The 27,459-nt window shown below is 56.6% G+C and overlaps 12 protein-coding genes and 1 non-coding gene across 13 annotated transcripts in view; 7 read left to right on the top strand and 6 right to left on the bottom strand.

Moving 5' to 3' along the window:
* Positions 1 to 1,314: 1,314 nt before the first annotated feature.
* On the top strand, positions 1,315 to 3,383 carry VDBG_03493 (scd2/ral3; the record flags this gene model as incomplete). Its single annotated transcript, XM_003005494.1, has 4 exons — positions 1,315 to 1,320; positions 1,486 to 1,575; positions 1,632 to 2,408; positions 2,466 to 3,383. 4 exons carry the CDS (start codon positions 1,315 to 1,317, stop codon positions 3,381 to 3,383), a joined length of 1,791 nt encoding a protein of 596 aa, XP_003005540.1.
* Positions 3,384 to 4,763: 1,380 nt separating this feature from the next.
* Positions 4,764 to 6,056, bottom strand: VDBG_03492 (conserved hypothetical protein; the record flags this gene model as incomplete). Its single annotated transcript, XM_003005493.1, has 1 exon — positions 4,764 to 6,056. One exon carries the CDS (start codon positions 6,054 to 6,056, stop codon positions 4,764 to 4,766), a length of 1,293 nt encoding a protein of 430 aa, XP_003005539.1.
* Positions 6,057 to 6,667: 611 nt separating this feature from the next.
* On the bottom strand, positions 6,668 to 7,697 carry VDBG_03491 (bifunctional dihydrofolate reductase-thymidylate synthase; the record flags this gene model as incomplete). Its single annotated transcript, XM_003005492.1, has 2 exons — positions 6,668 to 7,532; positions 7,582 to 7,697. 2 exons carry the CDS (start codon positions 7,695 to 7,697, stop codon positions 6,668 to 6,670), a joined length of 981 nt encoding a protein of 326 aa, XP_003005538.1.
* Positions 7,698 to 9,187: 1,490 nt separating this feature from the next.
* Positions 9,188 to 9,678, bottom strand: VDBG_03490 (hypothetical protein; the record flags this gene model as incomplete). The annotated part of the gene is made up of 3 exons (XM_003005491.1): positions 9,188 to 9,230; positions 9,325 to 9,449; positions 9,524 to 9,678. 3 exons carry the CDS (start codon positions 9,569 to 9,571, stop codon positions 9,188 to 9,190), a joined length of 216 nt encoding a protein of 71 aa, XP_003005537.1.
* A 297-nt stretch (positions 9,679 to 9,975) lies between these two features.
* Positions 9,976 to 10,911, top strand: VDBG_03489 (conserved hypothetical protein; the record flags this gene model as incomplete). Its single annotated transcript, XM_003005490.1, has 2 exons — positions 9,976 to 10,178; positions 10,233 to 10,911. The coding sequence occupies 2 exons, from the start codon at positions 9,976 to 9,978 to the stop codon at positions 10,909 to 10,911; spliced, it is 882 nt and encodes a 293-aa protein (XP_003005536.1).
* A 55-nt stretch (positions 10,912 to 10,966) lies between these two features.
* VDBG_03488 (AN1-type zinc finger protein) lies at positions 10,967 to 12,082 on the bottom strand (the record flags this gene model as incomplete). The annotated part of the gene is made up of 1 exon (XM_003005489.1): positions 10,967 to 12,082. One exon carries the CDS (start codon positions 12,080 to 12,082, stop codon positions 11,138 to 11,140), a length of 945 nt encoding a protein of 314 aa, XP_003005535.1.
* Positions 12,083 to 12,335: 253 nt separating this feature from the next.
* VDBG_15073 lies at positions 12,336 to 12,423 on the top strand. The gene has a single exon. It is a non-coding gene; the product is annotated as a tRNA-Gly (tRNA).
* A 279-nt stretch (positions 12,424 to 12,702) lies between these two features.
* On the top strand, positions 12,703 to 15,899 carry VDBG_03487 (DNA repair protein rhp42; the record flags this gene model as incomplete). The annotated part of the gene is made up of 2 exons (XM_003005488.1): positions 12,703 to 13,619; positions 13,742 to 15,899. The coding sequence occupies 2 exons, from the start codon at positions 12,703 to 12,705 to the stop codon at positions 15,897 to 15,899; spliced, it is 3,075 nt and encodes a 1,024-aa protein (XP_003005534.1).
* Positions 15,900 to 16,220: 321 nt separating this feature from the next.
* VDBG_03486 (conserved hypothetical protein) lies at positions 16,221 to 16,684 on the bottom strand (the record flags this gene model as incomplete). Its single annotated transcript, XM_003005487.1, has 2 exons — positions 16,221 to 16,473; positions 16,566 to 16,684. The coding sequence occupies 2 exons, from the start codon at positions 16,682 to 16,684 to the stop codon at positions 16,221 to 16,223; spliced, it is 372 nt and encodes a 123-aa protein (XP_003005533.1).
* A 1,217-nt stretch (positions 16,685 to 17,901) lies between these two features.
* Positions 17,902 to 22,532, top strand: VDBG_03485 (conserved hypothetical protein; the record flags this gene model as incomplete). The annotated part of the gene is made up of 3 exons (XM_003005486.1): positions 17,902 to 18,062; positions 18,130 to 20,168; positions 20,224 to 22,532. The coding sequence occupies 3 exons, from the start codon at positions 17,902 to 17,904 to the stop codon at positions 22,530 to 22,532; spliced, it is 4,509 nt and encodes a 1,502-aa protein (XP_003005532.1).
* A 294-nt stretch (positions 22,533 to 22,826) lies between these two features.
* On the bottom strand, positions 22,827 to 23,869 carry VDBG_03484 (MUS26; the record flags this gene model as incomplete). Its single annotated transcript, XM_003005485.1, has 3 exons — positions 22,827 to 22,957; positions 23,024 to 23,084; positions 23,162 to 23,869. 3 exons carry the CDS (start codon positions 23,867 to 23,869, stop codon positions 22,827 to 22,829), a joined length of 900 nt encoding a protein of 299 aa, XP_003005531.1.
* Positions 23,870 to 24,499: 630 nt separating this feature from the next.
* Positions 24,500 to 25,651, top strand: VDBG_03483 (conserved hypothetical protein; the record flags this gene model as incomplete). The annotated part of the gene is made up of 1 exon (XM_003005484.1): positions 24,500 to 25,651. The coding sequence occupies one exon, from the start codon at positions 24,500 to 24,502 to the stop codon at positions 25,649 to 25,651; it is 1,152 nt and encodes a 383-aa protein (XP_003005530.1).
* Positions 25,652 to 26,504: 853 nt separating this feature from the next.
* Positions 26,505 to 27,459, top strand: part of VDBG_03482 (conserved hypothetical protein) — a gene marked incomplete at both ends in the record, with an annotated part of 1,357 nt that continues 402 nt past the window's right edge. The window contains 2 exons of the mRNA XM_003005483.1: positions 26,505 to 26,976; positions 27,067 to 27,362. Of these exons, the coding sequence (XP_003005529.1) occupies positions 26,505 to 26,976; positions 27,067 to 27,362 (768 nt within the window). The remainder of the gene's footprint in view (positions 26,977 to 27,066; positions 27,363 to 27,459) is intronic.

Below are 27,459 nucleotides of genomic sequence, written 5' to 3'. Positions count from 1 at the left end.
CCCCAATACAGGGAGGACAGACGAACCCACAAAGATGTTTTGTTCAGGCGTGCTCCCAATGTGCACCCAACCACCAACCCGTCGCCCTACCCCCTTGTTCGGGCTCTTCGGCCTGGTCGTTCGCTGGAGGATCCCCATCCCGTCCCATCTAATTAGCGTACATGCAGCAAAGGTGTGCTACGATGGTGCTGGTACTGTACCTAGCTGGGAGGGAGGCCCCTCTCTTTCGGCTGGCGCAGTGGGAGGAGGTGCAGGCAACGACTGGTGCGGCATAGTATTTCCAGGGTGGATGGCTGTGAACCAAGCAAAGCCGAGTCCTTTTCCCACGGCTGGTTCCCTCCTCCACTCCCCTGCACCTGCATTTCTTAGTCTTACCGACCCAGAGAGACCTCCTTCTCATGCCCACCAGCGCCTGCCACCACACCCCCCCCCTCCCCTCCTTGCCTCCCTCCTTCTGCGCGCCAGCCTCGAGTCTCCCTGCCTACTGCGACCAGGCCGAAATTCTCTGCATCTCGACGACAGGCATCGGAATTAGTATGCGTTGAATGCACAGATCAAAACGTTGCGACAACATCTCTCGAAAACGCTCCAACAAATCCCCCGACACTTGACGGAAGAGCCACGGTCATTGAGGCATTTGCATTTGCGCACTGCTCGCATTCTCTCCCACTCGTACCTCCATCACGGAATACACCAGGCACACGACCCCCCTTCTTTTACTTTTCCACTTTCAACCGCGACACGCAGGTTGAAATCAAAGGACAACTCGAAATCGCCCATTTACCGAGACATCAGTTTGCATAAGTGCGAAGGAGGACTTGACCTTGAAGACGCAGCATCGCGTTCGCACTCGATCTTCTGAGACTTGACGCCAAAGTCCCCGCCCTCCTACATTCGCTCAAGGTGCAGCAGGAATCCTACCTTGCCGCGAATCTGCCGCAAGCCGCCGTCCGATCAACCAAGCAGGGTCCTACCATTCACTGACTCAACGTCCGGCTGGCACCCCTCGACTTCGTCTCTCCTCTGTGGTGCAATAACCCCATATTGCCACTATTATCCCGACCTCGCGCCGGAAACACACGAAACCCTCAGTCATTCCGACTTCTAATTCTACGCTTTTAGTCGCCGCCTCTTTTTCTGCTGAGAAGAGAAAGTTGAAGCAGGCTACTTTGGGGAAAACGCTTGCGGCGTCATAATACCAATACGACACGGCGCATTGATTCTTTCAGGCGTCGCACGACACATTCGCGCACGCGAGGAGGATAGTGGCTGCTCTCACGCCCTTACAAACTGAGCATCAGCTCGTCGCACAAGATGAAGGTTCGTGGAGCCCTTCGTCGCATGCACACAAATTGCTTTCGCGTCTTCTTTTCCATGCAACTGTACAGGAAACTGCGGTTATACCCTTTCCTACCATTTCCACTTCTCTTAGCTGCCGTACACAGCAAGATGACCAACGTACTGACCAAACATGCTTTATTGCAGGCTTTACGCAGATCGATCAAAGGCGAGAAGGATAACTCAAAAGTTTCCATCGCCCCGAAATCCGCCATCGCCATCGTGCCACCGAAAAAGGTGCGATACAGCAGATCCCGCGCGACTTGCACGCCTTGCTAACGCAGACACTTCAGGTCATTCGAGCGCTGTACGATTACGAGGCGCAGTCTGAACAAGAACTCAGCTTTTCGCGCGGAGACTTCTTCCACGTTATTGGAAAGGAAAATGACCCCGACTGGTACGAGGCCTGCAACCCCGCACTTCCAGATGCTCGTGGCCTTGTCCCGGTGGCTTTCTTCCAGGCCCTCGGCCGCACCGAACGTGACAGCGCTCAGTCCGACGGAAGCAACCCGCCGCAAGCTCCGCCCTCCCGAGCACCTGAGCATGACTCGGGGTACGCTGAAGCCAACAACCACGGAGGAGGACCTATCTCTCCACCTAGCGGTCCCATGCCTGGCGCGATTACTCAGCGCACTTCTCGATCTGGGAGCAAGTCGGGCGCAATGGTGTACGGTATTGTCATGTACGACTTCCAAGCTGAGCGTGCAGATGAACTGGAGGCGAAACAGGGCGAGGCTATTATTGTCATCGCCCAGTCCAACCCGGAGTGGTTTGTCGCCAAGCCCATAGGGAGGCTTGGAGGGCCTGGCTTGATCCCGGTCTCGTTCATTGAGATTCGAGACATGGCCACCAACCAGGCAGTGAGCAACCCAGCAGAAGCCATCAAGAAGGCTGGTGTGCCTAAGGTGGAGGAGTGGAAGAAGATGGCCGCCGAATACAAGAACAGCAGCATTACCCTTGGTAAATTTGAGGGAGCCGGTCAGCCGGTTGGTCAGGGCTTGGAGCAAGGTATGGAGCGTATGAGCCTCCAGCAGCAAGGGCGTATGAGCAGCCAGAACAGCGCCAACCACGTAAGTTCGCCAAATGCCCTTTGATTTGGCAGCAGTTCACTGACTTTTTGCCCGCAGCAGGTCCGCGCCTCGCAACAAGGTGCCGTTCAAAACTCGTATGCTGCAAAGCCCGTCTCGCAGATGTATGCGCCCATCTCGGCCCGCATTCCCAGGTACTGCTTCGCCGAAGAAAAGTATTGGTTTGTCATTGAGGCGGTTCTCGAGGACGGACGTCATTGGGAGTTGTCGCGTTATTATGAGGACTTCTACGACTTCCAAATCGCCCTCTTGACCGAATTTCCAGCCGAAGCTGGCAACACTGGCACGCAGAAGCGCACCCTGCCTTACATGCCCGGTCCCGTCAACTACGTGACAGACGCTATCACGGAGGGCCGACTGCACAATCTTGATGCCTATGTCAAGAACCTACTCGCACAGCCACCTTACATTGCTCGATGCATGCTGGTGAAGCAATTCTTCGCCCCCCGCGAGGGTGATTACGAAATCGACCCCAACTCGACAGGTGAAGAGTACAGGCTGTCAGGCGCCTCTCAACAGTCATCAACAGACTCTCCCGCGGATGGTGCCTCGCGGCAGTCTTCCAGGAACAACCTGAGCGGCGGAGGCTACTCAGGCCTGTCTGCAGCACCGCAACGATCAAACAGCAACCAGCCCGGTATGACGCGTCAGACATCCTCACTCTCCCAAGGACCCCAGCCGTCACCTTCCCCCGGCATCAACCAGAGCGTTTCCGCAATGAAAGTCAAGCTGTGCTTCAACGGTGACCTCATCGCCATCCGCGTCCCCACCGACATCCAATTCCAGCAGTTATACGAAAAGATCTGCGATCGATTGAAGATTCCTATGAACGAATCTGTCCAACTGTCGTATAAGGACGAGCGCACAGGAGACAAGCCGAGTCTTATGAGCAACAATGACCTCGACGTCGCCCTGCAAAGGAACGACAAGCTTCTGCTTTATGTCGATCAGGTCTAGGGGCTGTATCTGTGTGTGTGTATTGCCTCGCGATTTTGTCATGATTTCATCAAGAGAGCCCAAAACATACCCCCCAGTCGCCCTGCTGCTGCTTTCTTTTTCTTAGTTTTCATGATTCCCCCTTTTTACGCGCATTGCATTGTCAGGTCTGCTTTGGGACGGCCTGGCTTTCGTTTGCACAGGTCAAATTTTCTTCACTTCTTAGTAGCTGGCATCAAGACATGTTGTTATGTTGTGTCGGTGGAACCCACTTACTCTCAAACCCTTCTGTTTTTTTGCTTTGCGGCTGCGTTCTCCATTCATGTTTCTTCCAGTCTGTCGCAAATTCCTCATACCTTGTTATTCTCCTGTTGAAGAATAGGTTGAGGCAGATGAGCTATCGATGTGACATTGACTTCTCCAAAGATATGTAGGGTACGAGGGGGGCAGTGCCCTTGAGGGCATGCAGCGACTCGCAGAGGCGTTCAACGGTTGGGTTGTCCTGGAACTGTGCCGTCGGCCATGGAGCTTCTCCACCAGCAAGGGCAGAGCCTGTGTGCGGGGAGGGTCAGCTCGGACGATTTGGTGGCAAGAGAAGCAGACCTCACGGTGGGAAAAGGACACCCGCTCTGGGTGGATATTTTGTCGGGCAATGAAGGGGAGAGCTTGGGACAGGCTGAGGCTATACCACGAGGAACGGAGTTGGGTCAAGATGCACGAGGTGAAATGAAGACTATGCTTATATCTTTCGTTTACTTGCTGGGTGTTTTGTGATATGTGCTATTCATCATTGACCTGTTTCCCCTCCACAGCAACTGTGGTGTCTCGGAGAAAGAGCCTCACACTTCAAGTGACACGGTACAGCAGGCGCAAATATGTCCGCAGTCAAATGTTCAAGGCACTAGCAGACTGCTTGGATATAGGCATGCAGGCGCATCCGCATAGTCGTCATACAAAGGCCCCATTTCATGCACGCCGTCTCTCTTGCTTTCTTCCAACCGACGCAAGAGAGCTTTCATCCTGACCCGTCGATGCCTTCCTGATCCCGCCTTGCCTCCCATGCGCCATTATACCGTACGCCCGCCCACCTGCCCTCTGCCTAGCCATTACCACCCCGTATAACCCTGAGGTTGCTTCATACGCCGGCCTGATACAATAGGTAGACAGTCTTTGTTCTTCAATGGCACCCACCTTCATAGACTTTTTAAACTTTCCCCCGCCTCCCTGAAACGAAGGGCCAAAAAAAACATGGTTTGACAAGGGATCTGAACTAAACAATGACGTGTGTCGACAGGTGTTCCACTGCCTCCTTGATGGTTCGCAGCATGCGCTGATTAACGCAGAACGGGCAACGCACCGGGCGGTCGTGGCTGGAGACTGGCTCATCCGACTTTATGGGGGTTAGCGTGAGGTCCTCGCCATGGGGTCCATGCAGTGGGGGGCCACTTCCCGGTACGGGGGTGTATCGGGCGGCGCCTCCGGGTGTGCTGTTGCTGCCGCCGCCGCCGCCGGGGCCAGCGGACACGCGGTGCATGCATCCGCCGGCGTCGCGAGGGCCGCGGCAGCCGTGCCTTGGGCACGTTCGCGCTGCTCTCGCTCTTCGCGGGCGACGGCGGCGCTGGCCTCGGCATCGGCCTCCTCTTGCTGCAGCTGGCGCAGCGCGTTTTGGAGGACGACCTCTGGGTCTTCGTCGCCTGTGCCGTACATGGTCGTGTCGGCGCCGTTGCCCGTGGGGGCAGGCACCAGGTTCGGGTCAGTGGGGTGCGTGTTGTGTGGGTGGGGAGCGGGTGGGAGGGCGAGTTGGGGCGAGGCGGTGCCGGAGGGCAGGCCGGCATTGGGGTTCTGCGCCCGACGGAGGATTTCGTCGCGCACGAGGGCGCACACTTGGAGCGTCGCCTCGACACCCACGACGCGCAGGACAGACTCCTTGATGGCCGCTGGAGACGTGTCGGCGGAAATGGCCAGGAAGCGGGGCACGCAGTCGGCCAGGTAGTTGATGTCTTCGGCAGGGCTCAGGGAGCCGTCGCCATGGCGGCGCTGGCGGCGCACGAGGAGTCCGTAGCGCTTCTTGAAGCGGTGAATCCAGCCGGGGGAGAACTCGGGCGGCTGCTCGTCCTTGTAGCGCGGCAGCTGAGCGAAGATAGACTTGGCCTTCTCGCCGAGCTCCTCGTTGGTAGGCTGGCGACCAGACGCCTGGACCTGTTGGTACCAGAGGAGGACAAGCTTCTCAACGTCAGGCCAGTTGCCAAAGCGCAGGCGCGAACCGGAGAGCTGGGGGTTGTCGCCGTCGAGGCGTGAGTATTTAGGCGACAGAGAGTGCGAGACAGTTGACTGAGAAATGTGCTGGCCATACTGCGCATAGAACCACTCGATGCACGTCTTGTGGCTGGGTCGATTCGTCTGCGCATTAGCCCAGCGTCGGAGGGCGCGTCGCTGGTCGAGGGTCAGGGAATGGCGCTCTTTGGCGGGTGTGCCGCCGGCGGTGGAGGCGATGGACGTGTCTGCGACTTGGTGAACATCATGCACGTCGTGGGCTTCGTGGGTTTCGTGATCGTGATCGTGTTCGTGTTCATGGCCGTGTTCGTGGCCGTGGTCATGGTCGTGATCATGATCATGATCATGCTCAAGGCCATCGTGGGTGTCGTGGACGATAGGTCCTGCATTGACGTCGTGGGCGTCCGGGGCGGACGCCATGGGCTGGTCAGCCATGAAGAGGCGACTTGGTTCAAACACACAGCGATGGATGCGCGACGGGATGGAGATGGGCGAAAGGCGCGATTGAATTGAAGAGGGATCGTTGTAACCGTTCCGAGTCAGAGGTTAGGTGCGATGTGTGGTGGAGAGCGGATTTGCAGTTAAGGAGATGGTGTAGTGAGGAAGAGAAGAACGGAGGGCAGGCACGCACCTGCCCCAAGCGAGGCGCGGGCGTACTGTGGGCAGGAGGCAGTGGGATCAGCACAGATGCACTGTACTTCGACTGTGTGGATATTGCGCTACCCGACCTGGTTTCTGTGATTTGACTGCATAAGCTTTCGCGTCTCATGCATGTTTCAATCGCACAATTGATTTTCCCACCACCCTCGTTGCATCGTGGCAAGAGCCATGTTAAGGGGGTTGTCGCCTCCATTACTCGATCGGCATGCAGACTGGCCATCCTCTACGTGCTTATGTACTGGAGAAATAATCATTGCATTGCCATGAACCAAAGTGTCCGCCTTGGCTTGTCACTACCCCACCCAAGAACGCCTTCTCATGATCAAACACTCTAACCGAACCCTCAATCCGTGTATCCCGTTCCTTGTCATCTACACCGACATCTTCATGGCAATCGTCTTGTGAGGGTCATACCCCTTGACCACAAAGTCCTCTGCCTTCCAGCCGTCAATGTCACAGCCTGCCTCGCGCGTCATCTCGAGCAGCGGGAAAGCTCTGGGCTCCCGCTCGAGCTGTGTCTCCAGCGCATCGACGTGGTCGAGGTAGACGTGCGCATCGCCCATGACATGCGTCAGGCTCCCAGGGACCAGATCGCATGCACGCGCAATCATGTGAGTCAGCAGCGCGTAGCTCGCAATGTTGAACGGCACGCCGAGACCCATGTCACATGACCGTTGATAGAGCTGGCAGTGCAGGTGGCCCTTGGGCTTCTCCTCGGCGTCCACGACCGCAGCATTGCCTCTTTTGGCCCGCGGGTAGGAGACGTAAAACTGAGCAAACATGTGGCAGGGCGGCAGCGCCATCTTCTTCAGGTGCGCCGGGTTCCATGCGCTGAGGATGATGCGCCGGTCGTACGGATTGGTCTTGAGCTTGTGCACAATCTCTGCCAGCTGGTCGACGCCTTGTCCCGTGTAGTCCGTCTTCGCATCAACGTACTCGGCACCGAAGTGCCGCCATTGGAAGCCGTAGACGGGACCAAGGTCGCCTTCCTCGCGGTGTGAGAGTCCTACGCTGTCGAGGAACTCGCGCGAGCCGTTGCCGTCCCAGATCTTGATGCCCGCCTCGCTTAGCGGTATGGATGACGTGCTGCCCTGTACGAACCATAGAAGCTCGGCGACGACGGCGCGAAGAAAGACGCGCTTCGTCGTCAGCAGGGGAAGGAGGGGCTCGCCATTCTGGTTGAGGCTGAACTTGAGCGGTGTCGGCGCGAATATGGAGTAGGTGCCGGTGCCGGTCCTATGTTCAGTCAGTTTACAGTTGCCGTCTGCGAATATTCAAGTCTGACCTGTCTGGGCGGTGCTCGCCGTTGTCGAGGATATTCCGGACGAGGTCAAGGTACTGGTGCTCCTCGTGGCGCGCCGTGGCAGTATTCTGTTTAGCTGAGCCTTCAATAGACCCCATTGTTCATGTGCTGAAATGTCGGGTTCCTCAATCGCTCAAATTTGCTATTGCAAGCAATGATGGTGGGCGCTGAGGGAAGACGTTTGACTCGACTTGGAGGGGGGACGGGATGCGCGTGTCGCGTCTCGTTCAATGGGCTCAGGCGGAGACGCGTACCAAAGACTGGAGTGTGGACCCGGGCTACAGTGACCCCACCTTGTATAAGGTACCCTTCCGCGGGCTGTCCGTGTGTGTCTACAACGGAGGAATAAAGTCTACCTGCGCCTGCCATCGCAAAGCATGAGATCTTTTTACCTAGTCGCCCACCGACTAGCTTATTATGACAGTAATCACTTGAATCTCTCGCATTACGGTCCCTGGGAACCTTTTACTGGCGATCCTGGTAGGGCTGTCCAGTTGATTACACCCTTGGTTGAGAAGGGCCGCCATGGGCTCCACAAGTTCCTCTGACATCTTGTCAGAATTATCAAGACCTACTTAGTTGCTCATATTTTATAGCCAATAGCCCCAATTTGCTCGCGGTAAACCATGGGGACTAGGAATTCCGCCGGAGTGGCTATAAAGACTGTATACTTCAAATGCCGATATGCTGTGTCAGCTACTACCTGTGCAATCCATAAGCTTTGTACGACGTTGGGATAAAGAAGCTGAGAGACAATGTCACTCAACCATCCCCTGTTTGCCTATGAACTGGGTGTAAGCATGACCTTACGCGGCTATCTTGCTTGAGATTCTGCGGTGGGACGATGGGCCTGACAGCAAGAACATTGCAATGGCCATAAAGTCTGGCTGGTCGAGTCCGCAGCTTCGTTACATTCTCTATAGCCTTATAATTGCGAACAGTTTCGTCGGAATAGCCCAAACTCTTTGGCGATAAATATTGCTACCACGATTTGTCCACCGAAGCCTTCTGATGTTTATGTGGGCGTTTGGTAAATAGCTCTACAGACCCAGCTTTGAGGTAACGTGAATTACTGTCACATGAATTAGAAGGGTTTATGGTGCTGTCATCATGTGTGAGCCACATTTCTGAGATGGATCCCAAGAAGACCTGCTGTCGTTACATGAACCTTTCTTCCGGGGGCGAAAACAGGAAGGGAACGGCCAGGGCGCATGGTTCCGTGGAATATGGCGACCAATCAATACGCTGAATCATCAAGAAGAGGAAGAGCCCAAAGACAACATCGAGCTGGGAGGTCTCCGTATGTCGCTGTGCATCAAAGTAAGTCTCACGAAAAAGTCATCGGGCCAGTCAAGACAGAGATCTTCACAGAAATTGGCCGCCTGTCATCCAGAGGTTGCGCTCTCGTAGCCCTTTCAAAAACGACGCAGCCGTTCATCAGCTCGACCAGTGCCAGAAAAATAAGTCGAGGTAGTAATTGTTCGAGCCGCGCGTGGGCAACAGTCATGGTTGATTCGCTTGACTTCATCGCCTCTAAATGTACACGGGTCGCACCGACCGCTCGCTCCAGCACCATCCGTCAATCACATTAGTGCTTCTTCGCATCCTTGTCCTGGCTGTCGAGGAACTTCCTATACCATGTATTAGCATTGAAGTCGGGCAACCAATCGATCACGGCGCGAGTCGCACGGCATCGCGGCCTTCAAGAGGGAGCAAATGACGCACTTGATGAAGTCGGCTTCGTCCGAGCTGGAGGCGTTGATGGGGGGAGTGGCAGCGGGGGCCTTGCTACCGCCACTGAGGGAGACGTAAGAGCCGGTGAAGAGGGTGGCGAGGACGCCAATGGCCAGCTGCGGGTGGGAAACGGCATGTTAGCACTTTACCAACAATGGCCGAGGGAGAGAGCGGGTCGACGGGAGCGTACGTAGTGGGAGCCAATCTGGCGACCGGCGATAGAGTACATCTGAACCATTTTGGCGGTGGAAAGGGGGTTTCGAGGCTCGAAGGATTGACAGGGTCGACGGTGAGGGGTGATGGGTTAAACTGAGCTTCGTTTAGTCTTCGCGATGTTGAAGCTCCAGAAATCGTTCCCGAGAATGCCCATTGCGGCCTGGATATTCAGGCACTCAGATCGAACGATTGGGACTTGAGGTGGTGGGGCGGGATTACCGGCTGGCTTCCTATCGGTCACGACGCTCCTTATCCAGCCGCAACCGGGACGTCATCCGAGAGCAACTTGCGCAGGCAACCGGAAGGCGAATCGCGACAATTAGCACTTGCTCCCTTCTTCTTTCCTAGTTCTTTTTCATCTCAACATTTTTCGTTGATCAACGACCAGACTCCCACGGCGCCATTCTTACACCGAAGTCATTCTAAATGTGGTGGGGAAAGCCTCAAGACAAGCCCGCAGCGTCTGCGGACAAAGCCGCAGACAGCCCTCCACCTACAACTGCGAAAGCCACGGGAGCATTCGATCCCGACAAGCTCCCCGAGCACAGGAAGCTGCCGGCCTCACTGCAAAAAATCGCAAATGATTCAGACAAAGACGAGAACTTCTTTGACGAGCTCGTCGACGGCTAGTATGTTTCGATGAGTGCTCAAGCGTAAAAGTCATGATCTGACATGTCTTGCAGCGCTCCCGAATCGACCGAGTCCAACGTTCGTTACGCAGCCTACGCCACCCGAGTGCGCACGATCCTGAGCTCCGCGCACCGCTATGTAGCCTACACATCCGATATTGGCGAGTCATTCCGGCCCGTGGCGCATCCCAATTTTGTGCGCGCTGCCTACGGTATCTCGTGGCTCTACATTTTGGGTGATGTGAGCTACGAGGGCTACAAATCATATTTGCACAACCAGCGCACACTCAACCCTGCACTGCAGCTTACGGAGCGACAAGAGCACATCTCGGGCCTCAAATCCGTAGATGCAACTGAGCAGACTCCTCTGCAGGCCGGCACGGTCGCTCCTTTGGAGGACTACCGCACCGTTATGGTGCAGAGAGCCATTTTTCAGAGCCTCGCAAGTATGGGCTTACCTGCGTTCACCATACACAGCGTTGTCCGTTACTCTGGACGAGCGATGAAGAACATGAAGAACACGAGAATCAGAACGTGGGGTCCCATCGGCCTCGGCCTTGCGGTCGTCCCAGCACTACCCACGCTGTTCGACGAGCCAGTGGAGAATGCTGTAGAGTGGCTGTTCCACAAGGGCTTTGAGGCGTATGGTGGGAAGCAGTACGTTGGTGATGCGCCAACAACTGGGCGCGAGGATTTGCTGGTAAAGAAGCCAACCAAGGAGAAGGAACTATAACGCACCAAACGAGGGAACCAGCTTGAAGGCAGAGGCACAGCCTACACACACAGCTCCGCACATACTATGTAAATAATGGCCATCCCGTAATCCGGAGCGCCGTCGCGTTCTACTGTATAACACATGGCCTGTCATGCTATAACATTCAAGGGTATCTCTAAGTATGCTGAACCGACCAGCCCATGCAAGCCCATGCAATGCAACGCTGAACACCTCGATCCGTTTCTCAGACCTCGATCAAGTCAGGAGGTGGCCCAACGCCGCGCAACAAAACAACAGTGTTGCCACTGACCAGAGCCGACCCAACCTTCTCGTTAAACTCAAGTAACCGACCTCCTTCTACGTGGAAGACACGCAGCTTGTCCCTCTCGTCCGAGGAACGGTTGTTGATATTCTCGACTTGTAATCGTCGCGCTGCATCGTCCAGGACCCTTCCCACGACCCAGTCTTTGGAGAAGAAGAAGGCGCCCTTGGGGAATTTAGCTTTCGCCGTCTCGGCCTCCGCTTCGACGTATACGTATATCCTCTTTTCCGGAGCCAGCTTGTCGTCACCCTTAGCTGTCTTCTTCAGGTTGTTGACGGCGATCATGCGTTGCGATACCGAGGTGGGTTTTGGCTTGGGTAGCGCCCTTCCGGCCTGCTCCTTCTTCGCGGAACCCCAAGCCCGCAGCTTGTCGAGCGCGCTCTTCGTCCTGGACGCAACGACGTCCATCTGGCTGCCACCCGCCCTCGCGCCAATGGGCATAAGGTTCTTGCAGTTGTGGTCTTCATTCAGTCGGTGTTTTAGGCAGTAGTCGCGGTTGCAGGTGGAGCAGTGGACGCCAGGGACGAGCGATGTGCCAACCGTGGTCTTGCACGAGGGTGACGCACAAGGCTTCTCGGAAACGGCGTCGCGCATAAGGCGTCCCTGGCCATGTGAGTGTGTCGCGGCCTGCGCCTGGCGTCGACGCTCGGCCCATGCGCCGGCATTGACGCACTTGTGAGAGGTTTCGGAGCGGTGGTCGAGGCAGAACGTCTTCTTGCAGGATTGGCAGAAGAAGGGAAGAAAATCGAGTTGATTGCAGTAGTCGTACTCGCAGTGTTTGCCCAGAAGGGTCTCGTCAAAGCCGTCCTTGGACTCGCCCATGTTGACGTAGCTTGTATCATTGGCCTCAGGGTGGGTGGGCGCCATGGCTAAGGTCGACTTATAAAAGGCCGTCGTTAGGCAAACCAGAGTACGTGGAGGCAAGCTACCGAAGTCTCTTGGTCAATTTATTAAAGAGTTGGCTAGTAGAAGCGCTGACGAGGTGGTGTAGAATGACCTGGAACTCCCAAGATACTGCCAAGTGCTGATGTAGCCTCCCCCTCCAAGTTAGTAGTGGGGTGATACCAGCATGCTAGCATTGTCGAACAATAATCTCTTCCAACACTTGGTTTGTCATCAAGCGCCGTTGGTCTAGTGGTTATGATTCCTGCCTTCCATCGTCAACAACGAGTTAGCATGAGAGACGTGTTCGATTCACGTACGGCGCATCAACTTTTGCTTTTCGCATATGATTCGGTCTTTTTGCTTGACCCAAGCCCGCATCTATGACACATCCGCGAAACGGGTCAAGTCTGTTATAAACGCATCTACCTATTAGGCTTGGAATGGTTGGTTGCTGATCACGTGCCTTCGCGTTCCTCCCGTGAAATCAATGACGCCAGACTTTCGGTTTGTCGGTGCCTTGGCGCAAACCTGGCGCCATAGAAGCCCTTCTTCGTCCTGCCATGTCGTAAATCGCGACAACCCTCTTAGGCGGCTTTTTCACAATGCCTCCTAGCGTACCGCGCAAAAGGCTGCGCGATGAGTCGCCCCATCCAAGCGAGTCAAAACGAAGGCAAGTGGCCAAGACTGCAGCCGCACCGCCTCCGTCGTCGACCGGTCGTAAGCGCAAGGCAACTCTATACGATGACCTCGATGCCTCGGCTGCCTCAGTTGCCAAATCCAGCAAGACATTTCTGGAGACCCTCGACGACAGTGAGGATTGTAGCTCCTTGAGCGACCTTTCGGACGGAGACTTTGAGGAAGTTCCAATTGCGAAACGACATGTGACCGTGGGCTCTGGCGATGACGACGAGGATGATGATAACGAAGACATTGAGTTTGAGGACGTTCCGGCGCCGAGAACATCAATGCTCGACACTTCGGTCGGCACCGGTGACCTGGAACTGACCCTGCACCGCGACACCCGGATCTCCCTGACCAACCCGTTTGGCGACAAGAAGGGCCCTTCGAAGATCGAAAGGAAGGTTCGCACAGCAACCCATTGTGTGCACGTGCAGCATCTTCTCTGGCACAATGCCATTCGAAATGCTTGGCTCTGTGATCATGAGGTGCAGGCTACCTTGATGTCGCACATCCCGCCCCGGCTCTTCGACGAGGTCGAACGTTGGAGGACCGCTAGTGGACTGGACGGGAAGCCCATGAAAGCATCGGAAACGAAACCTAAAGCCAAGCCAAAGCGGCGCACAAAGGTCCATAAGGCCGACGAAGAAGATTCCCGAGACTGGGGGCCAGCCGCCGACCGTTTGGAAGAAGGTGCCGTTGACATGAGCCACGGCGATCCCCTGTTTCGACTGATGAAGAGTTTAAGCTCCTGGTGGAAGCAGCGTTTCCAGATCACCGCGCCCGGTATTCGCAAGTTGGGCTATATGTCTCTTGAGCGTCTCGACAGGCTGACCAAAGAGTGGGCAAATTCCAGCGAAGATGTGAAGCTTCACGGAGAAAGAATTCATGATCTCGATGGCTTTCGAGCTTGTGCCGCGGCATGCTCTGGAAGTCGCGATGTTGGCGCGCAGCTCTTTACAGCATTCTGCGCGCTCTAGGCCTTGAGGCTCGGATGGTTGCTAATCTACAACCCTTGGGCTTTGGCTGGAAAAAGGCAGAAGATGCCGATGCAGAGAAGGACACGAGTACATTGGCAGCCGTGCAGCGGAGCAAGTTGGCTACAGAGGGCGACTCGCCTTTGAAGAAGAACCTCGGCGTCAAGAAATCGACACAGCAGACGAAAAGCAAACCGCCAGCAAAAACAACTAACGGGAGGTCGATCCGACGGAAGAGCGTTAAAGACGAGGCCCGGGATTCCGATGAGCCTGACACACTGATATCAGTCGTTCCAGACAGCGATGAAGACTCTGTTGTCGAGCTCGACGTGGCGCCGAGCAAGCCCGCCAGCACCAAGAAATTCGACCAGGACCTCGAATATCCTCATTACTGGACTGAGGTGTTATCGCCAGTCAGCAAGATGTACCTGCCGGTCGACGCAATTGTGAAGAAAGTCATTGCAACGAACCGCGAGCTTATAGAATCGCTGGAGCCAAGGGGCAGCAAAGCCGACAAAGCGCGACAAGTCATGGCCTATGTCGTTGGCTATTCCCAAGACGGCACAGCCAAGGATGTCACGGTCAGGTACCTCAAGCGACAGACTTTACCTGGCAGAACCAAAGGAATGAGGATGCCATTAGAAAAGATACCTGTTCACGATAAGAGGGGGAAAATAAAGAGATACAACCAGTTTGACTGGTTCAAGTCCGCACTCCAAGGCTTTGTTCGGGGAAGCCGGAAGTATCCCATCACGGAAGTGGACGAAAAGGAAGACTCAACCGACCTGAAGCCGGCCAAGCCTGAGAAGAAGGAGGTGAAAGAAGGCGAGGAAACGCTACAGTATTATAAACAGTCCACGGAATTCTGTCTCGAGCGGCACTTGAAGCGCGAGGAGGCGCTTCTCCCTACTGCGGAAGCGGTCAAAATGTTCCGAAACAAGGGTAAGGCCAAGGATAAGACGAAGGATAAAGCTGAAGACGGCGCCGAAGAGCCAGTCTATGCCAGAAAGGATGTTGTCAATGTCAAGAGTGCAGAGACGTGGCACAAGCAGGGACGGGCGCCACGAGCAGGTGAACTACCACTAAAGAAGGTGCCGTACCGTGCCGCGACAACAAATAGGAGACGGGAGCTGGCTGAAGCCGAGGCTATCAGTGGCCAAAAGGTGTTGCAGGGGCTTTACAGTTTCGACCAAACCGACTGGATCATACCTCCACCGATCAAGGATGGGATCATCCCGAAGAATGACTATGGCAACATCGACCTGTTCGCAGAGCACATGTGTCCGGAAGGAGCCGTCCATATTCCCTTTCGAGGGGTGGTCAAGGTGTGTAAGAGATTGCAAATCGACTTTGCTGAGGCTGTCGTGGACTTTGAGTTCGGCCACCGCATGGCTGTACCTGTCATACAAGGTGTTGTCGTGGCTGAGGAGCACCACGATCAGGTGATGGAAGAGCTCCGAAAGGACGAGGCGGAGAAGGCTCGTAAGGAAGATGAGAAACGGCGCAAAGAAGCATTGCGGCTTTGGAGCAAGTTTCTCAAAGGGCTACGAATCGTGGAGCGAATTCGACAAGACTATGGACACGTGGAGGACGACGTTCAAATTTTCGGCCGAAAAGTTGGGGGCGCTGGCGACGACGACCTGGACAAGGAGATCGATAGACCGGCTGGGTACGACGACGACCCGGATATGGCTGGCGGATTTCTCCCCACTGAACATGACGATGACTTGGCCGGCGGTTTCCTGCCAGATGGCCAAGACGCGGCGGAAAGTACGACTCAACCCCCAGCGAGAAAGGTCACCTCAAGCTTTTTCCCGCCTATTGATGACGATGAAGAGGAAGGCCTGGATGATTTAATTGTTGATCACGGTGAAGACCGAGATGGAACCTCAAGTAAGGCCGATGCAGTCCAAAAGCTATCCGATCAATCCGACAATGTCGAACCTGAGAAGGCTGCTCAGTCTGACACGTTGCCTGCACCTAAGAACACACAACCTCGGCCTAAACGACGAGCAGCGCCACGGCGATCCACAAGGCGCCGCCAAAGGGTCATGGTGTCAGAAAGTGAGGATGAAGAAGAAGAAGAAGAAGAAGAAGAAGAAGATGACTTCGAGTCCAAGGGCTCGGACGATGATTACAAGTGATGGATCCGGGTCTCATATCATAGAGACAGGTCATTTTGTTCGTACATGTAGTCCACAAAGAACCGCATCCTACTTCTTGAGGTACTTGGCGGGGTGTGTCAGGTAATGTTTTAATACATGCCCATATATCACATCATGGAGCACTTCTTTAGCACGCCCAGGATAATCATTGCTGCGCGAACCCGTGACATGCTACTAGTAATGATGCAACGAGTTGTCCAGAGAATGGAAAGAAAGAAAGTAATTACGACTCAAAATTGGGCGTGTCCTAATCCGCCATCCAGAACGAAAGAAATGCCTGCCGTCGTAATGCCTAGTTCGTCACCGATTCTTGCCAAATCTTTCGTGCCACTTGCCCTTGTTTCCCCGAGCCTCAGGCCCAGGTGCTTCGGGCAACAGTTCGATAAAGTCGTGAACAGTGGCGACGGAAGTGAGCCCGGGGACAGAGTCGTCAGTCGACGGTGAGAGGATGAGCAGCGCGTTGGACGTGTTTTTCTGCTGGAGCGCATACGTCTTGCCACCGGGAACGGACAGTTGAGCTGTTGAGGCTTCCTCGGGATGCTTGATGTATAGGCTACCAAGACGTCAGAAGAGAATCCCGACACGGGGCCTGTTATGTGCCGTGGGTGATGGATAGGGATGGGGCCAGGGCTCGGAAGGTCGTACACTGGGGGAGCTTGTGATGTGAGAGCCGACTCAACTTCCGGCGGGAGCTCAAAGAGCCTGTAGCCTCGACCATCTGGGGCCGAGGACACGGGGATGCCGCTGTTGTCTTGTGTGGACATGATGTGATGTGCTAGGAGATGGGGAGATGTGGTGTCCAGCCCGACTGGGTGTGGAGGAGCCGAGGAGCACGAGTGAGGTCATTTGATGGTGGGCTAGAGTGCCAGGTAAGGCACGTGGGGCACAGCACGACATCTGACGGATGTTGGTGTTTGGAAACTGACGATGGAATCTCACAGGAGAGCAGAGACGCGATGACTTTAAAGTTTGGCCATTATTAGATGTTATTCATCCCGTTCACTGGCCATGTACAGAAACGAAACCTGAGCAAAGCTGGCCAAGATGCTTGCCTTGATCATTGACAGTGAGCGCTCTTTAAACACTAATCGACCATTCTACTGGCGCTGGATTTGGAAGGAGGGGTCCTCCACGCTGACCCGTGCCAAACATTGCCAGCAGCGTGGGGCTTTGTTTTAGCGTCTGCTGCCGCTATTCCCCCTGTCAAGGACACTCGTCTTGCACCAGGCACCAAGGAACATGTATCTAAAGGGGCACCTTATCTGAGAATGACGGCAGGTGGGTGGGTGCCTTTGTGTGTTGACAGCGGGCGGTGTCGGCATTGGCCTGGTTCTCTAGCGCCCAAGGTCCCCTGGCAACGCGTCGAGTCCCGTCAGCAACACAACCAGTAGGACGCTGGGAAAGCTGTTGTCACTGGGGCGGTGAGCCATAACATCCCAGTCAAACATGGCCATAGGGAGGCAAGCGAGAACAACTGTGGTGAAGTTTCCGCATTGCATTGCATTGTCCTGTCTGCCCCCGGGAATCGAGTTTCCAATCCATCGCAAGGCGAATCTGAGCTTGCCTCGCTTAAGCTTGACGGGGGCCCGATCCGAAACCCGATCATTCCTCCTTCCACCACTCCCAGACGGGCCTCGACTTTTGAGATCGACCCCCCCCTTCATCGTCGACGACCACGTTCGCTATTTTCATCACCCAGGTCGCAAGACAGGCCAGCCGCATCACCTTGCAGCCGCACGCCAAATCAGCGACCTGCGCACAAGCGGCTGCAGCAGCCCGTCGACGCGCTAGCGCATCGTCACCACCATCACACGGTGCTTCCATGTTTACCTGGAAGAACACAAGCAACAACGTCGCTTCGCCCCTCTCCCGGATCGCTCCTCAATCGGATACCATCCTATACCCCTCAACGCCTGGGCGATAAGTCGGCAATGCTCCTGGAGGCCCGTTAACGAGACCACGATCAACATCAGCCGCCGCCATGGTTCGCGTCACCGACGAGCCCGCCCTGTCTGCGGAGCATGTCACCCTATACCACGCCACCGACCCTCTTTCTTCGGCCACCTTCCCCGTCCTGATATTTCACGGCCCCTCGACCACGGCCAACTTATACTCTCAACAGCTCTCGCGGTCCAGATCCACGTCTACAGTCCCGCTGGCCTGCAATGCTTCCCTCGCCTGACCATAGCCCCGGTTCTCCCTTTTACAGCGTTGTCAACTACCTGCCCCGCGAATGGCAGGGCGACGAGATATACCGCGGCCTCGCCTTCGGCCTCTTCAAATACTTCACCGAGCTTCCAGAAGTCGTCAAGAATCACCTGAAGCACACCTACCCCACCACGAGGGGGAGACGGCCTGGCAGCGGCCCTGCGCTGTTCGGTGAACAGCATGCTGCTGACCTCGCTGCCAATATGATCCAGAGCGAGAATACGGCCGAAGTAATTGCTACTCTGCAGACAGCTCTACAGACCCAGCACCTGAGCAATGTTGACATTGACTTTGTGCTGCCGCCTGGTGCTATCGTGCCCCTCCGCCCAGAAGATCTCGAAGACGTGCCCGACGACGACGACGACATCCTCGACCCCACTCTGCGACAATATGGAGGCTACACACCCTTGGTCAAGCTCTTTGGCGAGCCTGTATTTCTGCCGACAGCCCGACTGCGAAGGGCACCCTCGAAACCTACGGCGCTGAACCGGAGCAAATCCTTCACGAGGGATCAGAAAGTGGACTTGAGGATGAAGCTGGGCGAGCTCATAGACACAGAAGAACGATACGTAATGAAGCTCAACGAGCTCGTCAAGCACATTGCCGATGACTTTCGACAGTCAGCCAAATCCCGGGCGCGAGGCAGTCTGAGCCCTTCCGAAGAGGAGCTCGAGAAGCTCTTCCCCCGCTCCGCCGACCGCATACTGCAGATTAACTCTGCCTTCATGCAGGAACTCCGCAATGTCATGAACGACACCGAGGATGAGGCCGTACGTGACATGGAAACAACGACAGCAGCACTTACGGGCTCTAAACTCGGCGCATCGGCCAAGACCAAAGACCCCAGTGGCGCTCTGGCGGTAGCGAGGATATTCCTCGAATGGTTTCCCAAGTTTACCGACTGCTACCAGGATTACATCCGTGCCAGTCAACACTTCCCAACTCTTCTCAACTCGTTTCTCGACCAGCAGTCGAGCTTCCGACAGAGAGTGACACAGACGGGCGAGCAAGCCGTGCGCTCCATTCTTATCGAGCCAGTTCAGCGACTACCACGGTACAGCCTGCTGATTGACCAGATCGTCAGTTGCTTACCCATGACGCATCCCGCCCTACAGCCCATGCTGAAGGCTAGAGACATTATCACAAATATCTGCTCCATGGACGAGCCTCTGCCAGACAAACCCCACGTCACCAATCGACTACGAAATATGGTGGAGAGCTGGCCGTTGGACCTGCAGCCTCAGGGACGCCTGATTCTCGCGGCCGACTTTGTCGAGGTGCCTGCCCCTTTCAACTCGGTGGATCAGTACGAAGCAGCAGACAGATCTGGCATGTTCTTGTTGTTTGCGGATTGCGTCGTCATTCTGAAGAAGCTCGGTCCCAATATCGTCACGGGTCGGGATCTGCTGCGCGAGATTGACAAACCTTCCGCTGCTGGTCTCCTTGTATCCATGACCAATGCTGCTGGTGGCCCTGGGTCGTACGAGCTTGCATTCACCGGCTGGCATAACCTGTCAGACGTTCGATTCACCGAATCCGCCGACGGCGCGCTCGTTTGGATGACATCCACACAAGAGATGAAGGGTGCTCATGCTGGAGAGTGGGTCACAGGCACGGCGGTGACCTCGCGGTGTTTCCAGCTTCAAGAGACTCACGAGGCCAAGGCCTTTAAATGGACCGAGGACATTGTCAAGGCTCGTGTTGAAGGCCGGTTCTCCGAGGGCGAGCGCGAGGACCCTACCTGGACCCTTCGGTGCTCACGGTTGCCAGACAACAACCTGGGCATCTATGCCGCCGTATTCCAAGAAGGGGCTGACCAGCTGATTGAGGGAAGGCGGGAACCAGCACCTATCCGTATCGTCGTGGATCACGAGAAAGGCACCAAGGGCGCGCCTATCGGACACTATGGCGTTGAGGTCACTGTCAATGTGCACAGCGGCGACATGAGGCGCGTTAACATGCAAACGGCAGGGTTGAACGGAAAGCAATTTGCGGATGACGTTGCTCTGGAGGATTTTCTTCCCACATTATCGCGTCGAAGTAAGTCTCTCGAGGCCCTTTCACCAATATCACTATGCTAATCGAGAAAACCTAGTCATCCAACTGCTCAGTGTACAACACAGCACGTCCAATATGCGTCTTACTCCGGCATTGGTGTCGTACTATACGAAAGCCCTCAAAGGTCTTCAGCTGACAACCCGGGCAGAGAAGACGCGATCTTTCCTCGCGTCATCTCCAGTCAAGGGCCTGTTGTCGACAATCTGGGGAGGCAGCTCCAACGCGGGCGCAGATCAGGGCGCTGCCTCGCCGAAACACGCCAGAGTGCCCGTCACCAACGTCTTTCCCCCGCCGATATCACGCGCCAACAGCGAGACCAACTCGATATTTGGCTCAGCAAGAAGCAGAGACGGGGGACGGATCGCCATGGATGAAAGCAAACCTGAAAATCCCTTGGTGCGCCTCGAGCAAACATTTACTGGATACGTTGCTAGCTTGCAGGCACGCAAGGGCAGCATCGTTGGCCGAATGCTTCTCAACAGAGGGGCTGTGGATGAGCTAGCCGTCAACGACCTGTATAATAGGCTCATCGAGAGCCCCTTTGACCTTGACGCGTCCGCCGAACTTTCTGCTGACTCCATCTTCGTCGCTTTCGAAAAGTTCCTCAACATCGCCTGGCGAGAGCAGATGGGCCCCATCATGACGATCCAGGCCCTTGATACGCTACAGGAACGCATGAACAAGCAGGTCCCAGGAAACTTCGCCGACTTTGTCAACTACATGTTTGGAGACATGGCGCCACAGAACCGACGAGCGTTCACGGCCTTGATAAAGCTGCTCGCTGACTTGCTGGAGGGGTGCAGCAATGACAGCGATCGAGGCGCAATCACCGTCGCGTTTGCCGAATTGCTGGTTGTAGACGGCACAGCGCACAACTACATCAACCTTCTTGACCGCCTCGTCGAAGATTGCGATCGCATCTTTGAGGACACCAGCTTCGGGGCCAACCTTCATCCCGGTAGCTCGGCGTATGAGTCGATGAACTCTATGACTCGCAGCACCAAGTCTCACACAGGCTCCTTGACCTCCAACACATCCTCTATCCGCCGCAAGTTTGGACTGGACTCGTTATTGCGCCAGAACAGCAAAAATGAGGATCGTCCGTCTGTCTGGAGGACGCTCAGTAAGCACACCCGCAATCCGGCCACGGGAGATGTTAGCCAGACTGCAAGTCTGTCGAGGGCTACCGCAAGCCGAACGAGGTCCATTGACATGGGCTACCCGGGTCCCAACAAACTGAAGAGGCCCAACTCGCGAGACAGGCCGCCACTGGCTGGCGCATTCGACGACCTACAGCGACCAGGAAGCTCGCACAAGCTCGAGACTCGGCTCGAGACAATCGGTGAGCCAGACCACGAGGCCGCAGCCCACAAGACGCCCAAGAAGAAGCGGCGCAGCTCTCTGTCTGATCTCAGGAGCCTGATGGCTGCCGCGAGTCTCGGCGACCCGGCAGAAGACACAAGCATCCTGCCTCTCAGCATCAACAAGCAAATATCCGAGAAGTTCAACTCGACGCCGAGGGCCAAGTCGCCCACGCCGTCGAGAATCCCCGTCAGTCCAAACACGCAGAGCCTGCGCGTGCCTCGTCCGCAGAAGGAGAACATCAGCCTGGCGGACATATTCCAGCCGTCGCCATCGACAGCGGGCACTGAAAAGCGACCGACGAGGGGCCACCACTCAAAGAACTTTTCTACATCCCAAATCCCAACGCTCAAGCCGGCCCGCAGCGGTCTGGGCAGCGGAGGTGAGTCGCCGACGCGGCCGAGCCTCAGCCCGACCAAAACGGGAAGCTCGGGCAGGCTTCGCTTGCAATCGCCACAAAAGCTGCGCGAGCGGCTACAGACAGAGAAGCAGGCTGTCGACGAGGTGGACGCATCCTTGAAGTCGGAGCTGAGCAAGATCGCCGAGGAAATGTCGCGGGTGAACAATGGGCTGGGCGACCGAACGGGGACCATCGACCTGCGGCTCCTGACGCAGTCGGTGACGGCACTCGAGGAACGCATGCCGACCATGCTGGGCGAGCTGAACGAAAGGCACTCGGCCATACAGCGTGACATGGAGAGCACGCTCAAGGCGTCCGAGGCCAAGGTCAAGGCCATCGACCAGCTGTACCGTGAGGCCACCGCGGAGAACGAGCTGCTGTATGAAAAGTTCAACAGCGAGCTCGGCAAGATTGTCAAGGCGCTGCGCGGCAAGGGCCGCGAGGACAAGGAGGAGCTGGTCAGCAAGCTGCGGGAGCAGAGCGAGGAGGCGGCCAAGACGAAGCGCGAGAATGCGCGTCTGCGGCGCGAGGTCATCAGCCTGCGGACGGCGTTGAAGGGGGAAGCGGCGGCCGATGGCGCCTAGGATGGCTTGTCGAAATTTGCCTTCATCCTACTGGGCGAGGTGAGCGGTGTTCGGGATTGGGCCGAACAGCTGGGCATCTGCAGGGTCACGGTTTGGAAGGGAGGTGCGGTCAGGCGAGCGGGCGTTCCGGGTGTGACAATCACTGCCTCTGCATCATCAACGGTTTGGAAAAGGGGGGGCGGGGCAGGTTAAAAGGGTGGCCCGTGTAACGACTCATTTGTATTTCGCACTTGCACGAAGGGATTAAGGCCAACGATACCAATGGGAAGGGATGAATGAGCAGAAGTAGCAAAGTCATGTCGAATTTGATTGACGGGCGCTGTCTTCTTGTGATGGTGGTGGTGGTGCTGCTGCCACTGTTTCTGTAGGCTGTACTGACGGGCACTCCTCGACCCAGCACTCCCAAAAAAGAGGGCCCGCGTCAACTGTGCGCAGAGGTATCGTCGATGTGCCGCGTGGACCCTCTGTCGAAGCTTCACCTCGGGGCGTGCCGGACAGCGGGTCGGCGCCATACTGCAGTGACGGGTCTGAGGGGATCCAGTGTTGGGGATGCTTCAACCTGTTAGCATGCGGGAGCGGATGCCGAAGAAAGAGCTCCCTGGAACGAGACACAGAGAGGGGCCACTCACGCCAATGGGCACAGGGGCATCCTCGCGCAGCTCGACGGCCACGGTGAAGGTGCTGTCCTCGGGCAGAGGGCCCTTTGTCGCGGCTGCGCTCCCGATCCTGCTGAGGGCGCCGCGTACGGCCTCGTCGACGTCGACCCAGTTGACGGCCCTCTCGAGCTCGGCGAGCTCCCTTTCAGCCTCGTCCTCCCGGCGGGCGCGTGTGCGCCTCTTCTCCTGCTGCTCCCATGCGACGATGAGACGATCCCTGCCCCGACTGCTGACGTGCTGCTGCTGCTGCTGCTGCTGGCCGCCGCCCGCGAGAACGGCAACATCGTCCTCGTCGATCCAGGCCGGGAAGTGGCTCACGTCAATGACCCACCGGTCGACGACCTGGAGGCTGCGCGGCAGGTGGAAGTTGATGGTCACCTTGGCCAGGCGGCCCACGGCCAGCAGCGGCGCCACCTGGCCTACGGCGTCGTTGATCCAGGCGCACACGGCCGGGTGGCGGGATTGGGGCACGACGAGGTTGTTGTGCCGCGCCATGAGGAACGTCGGCCGCGGGTAGAGGGCCCGGTGGAAGATGAGCGTGTGCAGCGTCATGGTTAGGAAGCTGCAGAAGGTCTGCAGAAGGGAGCGGGCCTGCGGGCGGGGGATGTCTAGACCGGGCTGGGGCTGAGGCAGGTCCTCATCCGAAGGATCTGCCTGCATGTTGCCGTTGTCTGTGAGCATGGCTTTGGGATGCGGAATGTGGTCGCGGCTTGATGATGCTGGTATGCGATGGGAGCGGGTGCAGTGAGAGGAGAGGCGTACGCGTTGATGGTTTGGGGCGGGACGTGACTGTGCTACACCACCTAGACGCCAGTTCACGTGATGCTATTGATGCTTAAATTGCATAGGTTTTTACAGGGCCGCTGCGGGTCCTTGTCTTTCACCAACTTGTGATCATACATACCAGTACAAACTACCCTCGTCACTCTCTCCCTTCAATCAATCTCAGTGCCATTCCGTTGGCATTCCGTTGGAAGGACCCAGGGCCTTGTTCGAAGCTGATGTGAGCAGAGAGCGTAGTATGCACATAGAGGGATAAACACCCGTATAAGGACATGAGGGGTAGGCGATACTCCACATTTAAGGCTGACAGGTGGTGACGCCAGCAGAGGCCCGACATGGAGCTCCTTCCTGCCTTGTGTTGCTTGCTCCAGGCGGCCGGGCTCCCTCCCATCCTTCCTCCTAGGACTTAAAGCCGGCACAGACGATCATCTTCCGACGCCCATCACCTGTTCCTTTTCTTCCTCCCACATACATCGCATGCAAATCAGACAGCACTTGTACATCACATCACTTCCAATAAAACCAACCATGGCAAATCCTCTCGCCACCCAGGCTGTTTTACAGCTGATGGCTGATGCCATCCCAACTCATCCATCCGGAGACACCACCTCAGACGTCAGCAGCTCGTATGAGCTCCTTGCCCTCCTCACACATGCCTCAATGTCAGCCCTCAAGTTTCGGCTGCTCGGCTTTGACGAAGAGAAGAGGATAGAGGAGGAAATTCAATTACACGCACCCCGCTTGCCATCATCATGGAACGCCGGCTTTGGCTCTCTCAGCTTCGTTTATGCCCACAAGCAAACCTCCATGACTGATCTGATCAACATCACGCGCATGGGTGCCAAGGCCGAGATTCGCGGACTGGCCGTCGGCCACGACATCATTCACCGTTTCGAGCTGACACCGCGTGACTACATCGAGTCCTCCAAGCTCCCCATCCGCATCACATTGCGAGAAGATGGATCCGAAGACAGGTCAGACCTTCCGGATAAGATCAAGAGCGCCTTCAAGTCCGAGGCTCTGATCGAGGAGCTCATTGAGCGCTTCAAGAGCAGCATCGTCCAGAAGCTCGTGCCAAAGCTGCAGGCCGAGGGCTACGAAGAAACGCCCGACGACCGCGACGCGAGACAGAACGCCGAACAAGAGGGTCGTTCTCAGGCCGGAAGAGAGCCGGGGAGGCCCTTTGCTGGCGACAGGCCGCCACAGCCAGGACATCCCTACCCACTGTACGATCCCCTCGCGGGCGCGCACCCGCCTCATCGGCCGCTGCCGGCTGGCGATTTTCCGCCGCCGGGGTTTGAGGACGAGCACGAGATCAACAGACCACCTCGCGGGAATCCCTTGGGCATGCCTGGCCGCTCCCCCTTCAACATCGGCCACGATGACCTGAACCCGCCCGGTTTGGGACCACATGATCCCTTGCGACCATCATTCATCGGAGGAGGATTGCCGCGGCCTGGTGGTGGTGGAGGTATGCACCCGACGTTTGACGATCCGCTGTTCGGCGGGCAGGGTGGCCAGGGAGGTTTCGATCCACAGGCACCACCTGGTGCGAGGTGGGATCCCATCGGACCAAGCGGAGGCATGCCGCGGCCGGGAGGCGGTCGGGGCGGCAACCCGTTTGGCGGCGGAGGCTACGGAGGCGGGTTCGGGGGAGGTTATGGAGGCGACATTATCTAAGACTCTCGCGCGCGAGGTAACGGGGACACGAGTGTACGAGTATGATGCACGAGCATGATCAGGTTGGCCTTGCAAGGATGAAGCACGGTCAAGGTAGCCAGGCAGATAATAAAAGCTTGTGGCGTCAATTCGCTGAATGTATGTGACTGGAAGTGATGTAACCACGACCTATCTGGGCCAACACGTGGGCGATCAGCTAGCCTATGAGTTCTTGGTCAACGAACGAGGTTGAGCCACCTCGCTCGGCCAGTGCACCTACAGATTACTTTTGATAGAACCAGTGAACCTGCTACGGCCCACGAACACTTCCTTGGCCTGTGACAAAACAGGAGCGGTACTCCCTATGGCAATTCGACTCATATCTTATATGCGTTCGGCAATAGAAGGTCAATGCTGGACACGACGCCGCAGCCTGAGACTAACATGTCTTCTGGCTCAGCAAGTAGAGTAACGGCTCTTCAGCCCATCATATCACAGCTTAACCCAAATTTGTGCCCTGGTAACAAAACACTTTACGCCATTGCTGAGCAAGCTTACCTTCAATTATCTAGCGACATCTTATATACCCAGTATAGATGTGCCTGATCTGACTGAAAATCCTTCTAGTCGGTCATGGCATAGGACCTTTCCCATTCCTTCGCTGGTGTTGGTTGTCCCCAACCCAAGTGCCTGAGGTCCAACACCAGAACCATTGAAAACGGATAGTTATCGATAAGAAAATCCGCGGGGCACGACCTAACGAACTGGCGTCCCCCAACCCGCTTGCTTGACTTATTTTCAATTCCCAGCGACAGCAGCCTTGCTCATTCTCCAGCACTAGCTGCACGCACCTTGACACCAGATACTGCCGACCATGGACGCCTCCTCGGTCGATGACGACCCCATCGTCGCCTCGTACAACCTTTTGCTCAACCCCGCCCTGCCCCAGGGTCGCAAGCTATGGGTCCTCCAGCAGCCGAACACGACGAACCCCGACCAGGCCCCTCCCACCGAGATGCGCCTCAAGTCCATGGCCGGCATGGTCGAGGTGGACATCCCCCTCGACTACCAGCGCGGCTATGATCGCGACAAGGGCATGCACTGGGGCCGCCACCTCAAGAACTCCCTCGTCAGCAAGAACGGCGGCACCCACGGCCTGTCCGGCGGTTTCGGCGTCGGCGCGGCGCCCCCGCGGCAGAAGAAGCGCCAGGACGACCGAGACGACGATCTCTTCCTCGACTGGAGCGAGGCCGTCCGCCAGGACAAGGTGCTGCGGACCCAAACAATGGGCGGCACTTGCCCGGACTCGAAGGAGGTGCAGTACATGATTGGCGTCTTCCAAGGTGGTGCGTCTGGCTTCTCCAGCCCCCCCCCCTCCCTCTTCTTGGGCGTTGATCCGAGTGATGATGACTGATGAGTTTTCTGCCCATGTCTAGAGGACGTACACCTGACGCCCGTCTCCAACCTCGTGCACCTCCGCCCGCAGCTCCACCACATCGACGCCGTCACGTACCAGGAGCGCAACTCCTCTGCGGCCGCCAGCAAGGAGAATGGCGCTGCCGCAGGCGGCGGCGGCGCGGCCGCCAAAGCGATTCACATGACCATCAAGCAGAGCGGCGACGGCAGCGCGGCGCAAAAGCGACACCATGCTCGACCGGCTGCGGTCCGTGCAGTCGTAAACACTGGGCGGAAACTCAAGTACACGGACGAAAACGACGAGGCCGCCTGGGAGGTCTACAAATGAAAAGCCTTCACCCTCCGCGAACCAGGGGGCCAAAGAACGGCGCCCGCTGCTGCCCCCTGAACAGGAATCTTTGACGATGACCTTC

Source organism: Verticillium alfalfae, genomic scaffold (genome assembly GCF_000150825.1).
Source record: "Verticillium alfalfae VaMs.102 supercont1.4 genomic scaffold, whole genome shotgun sequence".
NCBI classification, from domain to species: Eukaryota; Fungi; Ascomycota; class Sordariomycetes; order Glomerellales; family Plectosphaerellaceae; genus Verticillium; species Verticillium alfalfae.
The sequence above is the reverse complement of the archived record's forward strand: the minus strand, read 5'-3'. Positions and strand labels throughout refer to the sequence as shown.